This window comes from Apostichopus japonicus, chromosome 1, assembly GCF_037975245.1.
Source record: "Apostichopus japonicus isolate 1M-3 chromosome 1, ASM3797524v1, whole genome shotgun sequence".
Lineage (NCBI taxonomy): Eukaryota > Metazoa > Echinodermata > Holothuroidea > Aspidochirotida > Stichopodidae > Apostichopus > Apostichopus japonicus.
This window is the reverse complement of record NC_092561.1, coordinates 886000-893604: the sequence shown is the minus strand read 5'-3', so window position 1 is coordinate 893604 and position 7605 is coordinate 886000. Positions and strand designations below refer to the sequence as shown.

At 36.3% G+C, this 7605-nt stretch overlaps 1 protein-coding gene across 1 annotated transcript; it reads left to right on the top strand.

Annotated features, from left to right (window-relative positions):
* The first annotated feature begins 649 nt into the window (after nucleotides 1–649).
* On the top strand, nucleotides 650–7087 carry LOC139970925 (uncharacterized). The gene is made up of 2 exons (XM_071977035.1): nucleotides 650–946; nucleotides 1414–7087. Exon 2 carries the CDS (start codon nucleotides 2510–2512, stop codon nucleotides 3803–3805), a length of 1296 nt encoding a protein of 431 aa, XP_071833136.1. The 5' UTR covers nucleotides 650–946; nucleotides 1414–2509; the 3' UTR covers nucleotides 3806–7087.
* The last annotated feature ends 518 nt before the right edge of the window (nucleotides 7088–7605 follow it).

Here is a 7605-nt window from a genome sequence, read left to right as displayed (position 1 = left end):
GTTCTTTTAATGAACTTTTATCTATTTTGCAGCATATTTTATGTGAACGTAACATTTGTTTGCTCATAGCAGTTGAACATTAGTGAACACTATTTGATTTTTGTTTTAAAAAAAATGGAGGCAATACTGATGACCGTCCCAAACGGAAAAATCCATTTTAATTTCAATTTCTCCTGGGATGATATTTATTGTACATATCATGACCAGTCTATAGGCTGCATGCTAGTAAACACAGTAAACACGTGGTACGCATGCGCTTTTTCATTTTCAACCGAGATAAAGACCAAAACAATACAACGCAATGCTTTACCTTGGCCTTTTTGTTTTCTTATAAAACGTAAAAGCGCAATTAGTCATAATATGGTGAAATGTAAGCGTTGTTTGTGCGTGTGATGCAATTTGGCTATACGCTTCCGTTTTAAAACTAATTAATTATCATGGTAACCACACAGCCTATACATGCTGCTGTTGCCACAGAGTTGTGATGTCGCGAAACAGTTTCAATACGGTCTAAATATTTGTACGAAACCATCTTCTAGTGTGGGTTACACAGTCTGGATTCTGTCCACGCAGCCTTGTTATTCGACTTTCCGGAATATCGTGGAAGCAATTGAGGAAACCATTAATCCTTGTGGTAGAGAGGGTAAGGAAAGGAGGCATTCAAAACTCCATCTGGTGTTTATATCATCGCAAACTGCTTAAAGTGATCATTTTATACCACAAATGATGCTTGTTTTACGACAAATATCATCAAACAGAGAGTTTGCACGGAACTAACTTGTGGGGACATACCGTAGTGCGGCAATTATTCCAGCAGAAATCTTTTTGCGGAGGTGTTCGCGGAAGAGGGCCCAGTGATGCTGTTTGGATAGGGTTGGATGCCAATGACCACATTGTTACAGTTTGAGAGTTCGTAAATTAGTTCACACTACAAGTATAATAGGACGTGAGTGATGATTTTATTTACAACACGGAATGTAATAATGTTGTTTGTGTTTCATATCAATTTCTTTGCTCTATATAGGAAACCTTTTTCATAACTTATTTTTTTTTCGCTAGCTTTATTAGAGCATATATTCGTCACTCTTCTATGAGGAAATGATCCGTTGAATCCGCCGCATCTTTGAAAAGTATGTAATCAAAAGTTAAATTGAATCAAGATGCAGGAAAAACAATTAACGTCTTCCATCTCTTCACAGCTGGTTGCCCTTGTAGCTGTATCGAGTTGATTGGCTAATCGCGGCAACAAATGTCAGTTTTGAAGGCTGCTGTTGTTGATAGTATCACCTGTATAGTTTGCGCATATAGGCCTATCTGAATATACATTGTATACACACTGCGTGTATGCATATCCATACACTGCGCGTATACAATAAGCAATTTGAAACTTTCTCGTATATTTTTATTTCACAGACTATAGACGAAAATAATCGCCTACGGGATGACTTTGGAGTTTAAGAAATGTAACAGCCGTACCACATTGACCGGAAACATCTTTTCGACGAGTTAACATCCCGAATGACGCCATCGCTTTTGGTGAATGTCACCATGTTGATTTAATATCAAGGCATATTTGGAAGATGTAAACCAACATATTGGTCACGTGATTATCTGCTTAGGGTAGACAAGAACTGTACTTGCCGCTCTACAGGAACTGAAAGAAGAGGAGAATAAGACAGAGAGAGAACAGGGCAATTTATAGAAAAAACCGAGAAAGAAAGTGCCAAATATTTCCGTTATAATATTTGATTTTGCTTTTTCATGTTTCAAAATTTGTCTTTGATGAACTTATCCAACAAAGAACACTTTTTTTCATTTGTCAAAGTGTTTCGAAATTTGTCTGTGAGGAACTTCTCCAAGAAAGAACATCTTATCAATTTTGTACGTGTTACAAATTCGTCTGTGAGGAACTTCTCCAACTAAGAACATCTTACCATTTGTGACAGTGTTACGAATTCGTCTGTGAGGAACTTATCCAAGAAAAGAACATCTTATCATTTTTGACAGTGTTACGAATTTGTGCCTTTGAGGAACTTCTCCAACAAAGAAGAGTTATTCATTTACGACATTGTTTTCGAAACGAGATAAAAGTCACTTTGTTTGTGTTGAAAAGGAAATATTGCATGGTTACCTTCCGCCATTGACGTGATTAGCAAGTAAACGGTGATAATGTGTGTAAAAATTCAAAAGTACATTAAAAAACGCTTGGAAGAAAACAGCAGGATATTACGAAGCGAATCAGCAAAGTGAAAGTCGCACCGGGAAAAAAATAAGGGATTTTGTTTTCAAGGTATTGAGACTGCTATGAGAAACATTTTTAAAAACAACATATTAACAAGGAGGAAAGAGAAGTAGAAACATTCAGGATATTAAACATATAGATATATACAATATACATATATTTATATAATTTTCCGCCAGCGCAATTGGACTAAAGCTTGGAAAAAGTTTAAGCGGAACGCATGCACAACAACTATATCGACATCTTTTTGATTTGGTTGAATAAAAAATGGAGTCCATTGGATCAAAACTTCTGTTACGTTTCCTTGTGATTTTTGCAGTCGCCATTTTTGCTGGTATCTCGACAGCAGACGGAGCAGAGGATCAGTTTGAATGTAAATTCGACATAGACAATGAGCAAGATGACATTGTTGGACAGTTTATCAATTTTTCTTGTACAAATTTAAACAGAACTACTCAGAATGGGTTGAACGAATCTTCAGTTGCTTGGTATAGATTGGAAACCTCCGGGGAAGCAGAGCTCGTAGAATTTGATCAATGGTTTGTAAGTAAATGGGACAATGGTGTAACATTTGTTTGTGCAGAAGAGACGATCCAAGGGTTAGACGTTCTGTGTGAAGTAACGCCCTTGAATATTTCTCCGACAGTTCAAGTAGAACGATCGATTCTAGGGAGTGAAGATACGGCGATATTTGTGTGTATCGGAGAAGGTATCCCAGACATCTTAAAATACAAATGGTTCATAAATGGCAACGATACTAGCATCTATAATCCAGTTTATCTACCATTGGGCGAAAGTGATGACAGGGCAAACGGAGACGGCCAGAGAGGGATCAGAATGTATTCAGATTCGATAATGGAGGTTTTCGGATTAAGTGATATAGGAAGGGGAATGGTGGTTACATGTGAGGTTGAGACGTCGACAGGGTTACGCGCAAGCGCACATTTGGCATACTCTGTCGATGGTGAAAAGTTAAGTAGCGGTGGGATGACGTCTGATAAAGTGTTCTTGTTTGGGTTAATCTTTGCCGGTGGGGTGCCGATGATCTTTGCTGTCGTTGCGACAGCTTGTTGGGTTGTTCGTCGGGATGAGGACAACGTTAGTAGAAAGAGGTCTTTGACTGTAGAAGAGGAAGATTTGTCACCGGTAGTAAAGGTAGACTCCCTCCCTCGTAGTGTCGCGAGTGGTGTGACGTCAGATATGCCAGCTAACGCTGTGCTATATCGATCCCACAGTGTGAGAAGTACCAAAGATAAAGTGGGACCAATGAGTCAATTAGTTCTTCCTCCGATAGGGACAGAATCGAATCGCGTCAGCCAACATATCTACGACGAAGCGCCAAATTTTGCGACATCGGAACTAGCTTTGTCTAGAGGTAAGCACAGCTCAACTCTCCCAGCCAAGACTTACACAAGCCGGTCATCTCTTTATCGTATGTCTGCAGATTATGCAGACGTTGCTGCGATACATACTTCAGCCGGGAACTACGAAAATTTCCGACTGCAACCGTCAACTATGAATAATGGAAATCCAAATGCAACTCTACCAGCAATAAGATTATAAAAACAACAAAAAAAGGAAATGAGGATCGATTGGAGGACATGCTCTTAACATGATGGTCAATGTGTCCAGTTACCTTCGGTACTGTATCCAAAAGAAGCACGCTGAGGGGGCTGCAGCATCCTGCAGTCAGGCTGCGTAGGGATGCCATCTGCTGTGCTGTGCAGTATCATACCCTGAGTAGTGCTGTTTAATTCACACAATAGAACTGCTATAGATATACTCTTTATTGTTCGACATTGACTCAGCCTTGATGCAGCTAGATTTTGCAGCTGCTGCAGCTTTTCTGTTGGATACGATGCGTTATGCTGAGTTCAATGTGTTTGTATAACCCGCTAAGTATGAGTATACAAGTTACCAGAGTTAATAAGTTGGTGGCATACAGTCCTTTGTATTTTTTCGGCGATCTAAATGGATCTAAACGTTAAGAAAGTTTAGAAGTTCGAACATGACGCTGCAAGTTTCATACATAAAGCATTATTGCAATAGGCAAGGTGGGGTTCAATTAGGATGACCAACTTACAACTTTGAACTGCAAAACGTTACCCTTTGTCAACTTAACTTCTGTGATATTTAAAATACTTCTATGAGGCCTTTGGAATATTATCTAGATAAGTAAGATGACATAAATTTCGATATGGCCACTGAAAATTAGAAGTGTGAATTATTTTCCCAACTTTACTTATAAAGAGTTGTCTGACGTAATGTATGAGACTATTAATTTGATGACCTTACGATATATGCAAGGAAAATGACCAATTTAAAGATTCCTTTGTCAAAGGGTTGAATTTCAATAACAAGTTTAACAGAAGTGTTATATTGGTAAGAAAAGCTTTATATATGACTTAGACAGAATTTTAGTCTTGATTTGTTGTAGTCCAACGAAAAAGAAATTTATGTGCTAGAAATGATTTTGTAGCTATATTTCGACTTTCATGGCACCTCGGCGCAGGCCCTTAAAGTCAATGCAATGTTTTGTAAATTAAAATAACTCAGACAAGTAAACATGTTCTTTTAGCTCCACATGAGCCTCAACAGAGCAATGTTGGATGACATTTCACACCATTTCAAACTGTTAATGCTTGTAAAAATGTGGTTTGAGACCATAACACTCTTGTATTTCCATTTTAAAATTTTGTGTTGCATCTGAAGAACTGACCTAATGGTCTATGTGTTAGACTAGGTAGTTCAGCCACTTTCATTGATGTGACTCAGATGTGTGAAGCATCATTTCTCCCAGCTGAAGATGGAATATAGAAATACAAAACAGACTGGTATAGCAGTGAATTTTTAACGGTTGACAACATATCAAAATTAATGTTGTGCCAAAATTCACATTTTTCTTTTTAATATTGTCTGGTATCTCTGACATTTTTATATATATATAGGCTACAGTATAGTAAAAGTACAGTATATATAGTAATTTCGCGAAATATACGAATATCTCTTTCCTGCGTGTACTGAAGAAAATTCAATTGATTTAACGTACAGAATATCACTGATGCATGTAAATAATAAAACAAATTCGGAAGTATCGTTATAACGTGTGAACTTTTTAAAGAAACTATAGTATCGCGAAATTATCGTATATCAACAAACCATATAGAGAGGTTGTCGTGCAACATAAATTTATATTTTAATTTTAATTTAACCCAACTGGATGTGTATAGCATTTCAGGTTCACCATGGGCAATGTTTTCTAACTGTTCTTTAGTCAGAAAAACGGTGACGTCATATCTTATTGGGCGAATCGTGGAAGCACTATAATGATTCCCCAACCCATCGTCAGACGTTGCAAAGCATATTGTCTGTTCCTACATTCTGGGTTTCATATATAGACAACTCGATGATACTTCTGTGTACAAAACTGTGTGTGTATGAGCAGAGGCTGTGTCGGTCGAGACAGAAGTTTGCCCAAGTCATATTACCTCTTTTTGTCATCAACAGATATGTGATGTAGACCTATATAACTTATCTACTGTACATGGACCATAACACGACTTGACGGGTTGAATTTAATGAACTTTAATATTACTACAGTAAAATTGTGAAACCGTCTTTTAAGGAAACATTGTGGTAATTATTACCATGGTGACATCATAGCAACAGCCTGAATACAGACGTACATACTCGGCGCACGTAATTGTTACTTGATACGACAATCTCTCCCATAAATATAAAAAATATTCCGAATTATTTTCCGGAATGCAGTTGTTTATAGTTTTCAATACGTTTTGAAGTAGATACAGTATACAGGCCAATGTAGTTTCCTTCCTTCTCCATACCGTACCATCATTACAGCGATATAACCCGTACTGCGGCAATTAATCCACTATACGGTTGCCAAGCCAGTGGACCATCTCAAATTCACGTAAAATGATCAATAGATGAAATAATCTATACAAGAAGGGGAACACACCAAGAAAAGAGTGCGGTCTATAAATAGAAATAATTATAATTCCAAAGACATTAAACAATTTTAAAGATGTTTTGACAATTTTAAAGATGTTTTGACAATTTATGTATGCTTTATATTATATTTTATTTCACGTTTCCCTAAGCAAGGCAACCTTAAATGAATTTTCGTTCCATAACTACCATCAAGCGGTGCGTCTTTGTGTTTCACATTATATTTGCTTCAACCTTTCCTATATATATATATATATATATATATATATATATATATATATATATATATATATATATATATATATATATATATATATATATATATATATATATATATATATATATATATATATATATATATATATATAAAAAATGCAAAAACCAAACATTGGCTGTTTTACTTCCAATCACTTACCTAATTTAATTATTGTATCTCACTCGAGATCCAGCCTTTCTCTAAATGCAGCATAGTTGTTTAACAGTTTTTCCGTTATTCCTATATATATATATATATATATATATATATATATATATATATATATATATATATGATAAAATCGTTTAAGAATAGCCGTAGCTCTCACAAACATTATAAGAAGTTCATAGAAAATATTACACATGTAGGCCTATATTGGAATAGTTTCGATACTTATAAGGTGTAACATAAAGAATTGTTCCAGAATCACAAATCGAAAGTGTCTATATCTATCCATAATTTGTAAAACTAAGTTTTTATCCTACTGCTTCAGCTATGCTGCATATAAACGCCATTTGTCTATATCATTGCTTCACTTTAATATATCGTCTCAACAGTTTTTATAGACTTTATGTGTACAATACATGGTGAATACATCGCTAGAAAGACACTACATCCTCTACAGCGAGTTTTTTTTAATGTATATTTCCTGTGTATTTTTATTCAGTGGTGTGTGAGTGTATGTCTGGGTTGTTTCCTAGCCTGCACCCAGTTCCGGGATCATTCATGTGGATGTAGAGGCACAGTGATTTAACATACAAATACATATGGATTGGAGAATACGTTCATTGCAGCCATAGAGCTACGCACAACTTGTTAAAAGACAGTTAAACCAGAGGAAATTACCCAAGGATGTACTTGGATAACACGAGACAATCACCTCTATGTGTAGCAGTTCATCTACTATGTTGGAGGTATTTGAAGTCACAAGTACGTATGACACAAGGGAGATGCAGGTTAAATATTGTCGGTAGTTTGCTGGTTGTCTGTTATCAGTGTTACTTGTACTCGTACAGTACGGTACCAGTAACGGTACCTATCCAGGACTACAGCAACTCGTGAAGTTACAATGGTACTCATATTGGGAACATTTTATATTTTCTCCCCCTTTATAGATAGATGTATAGATAGATGGATA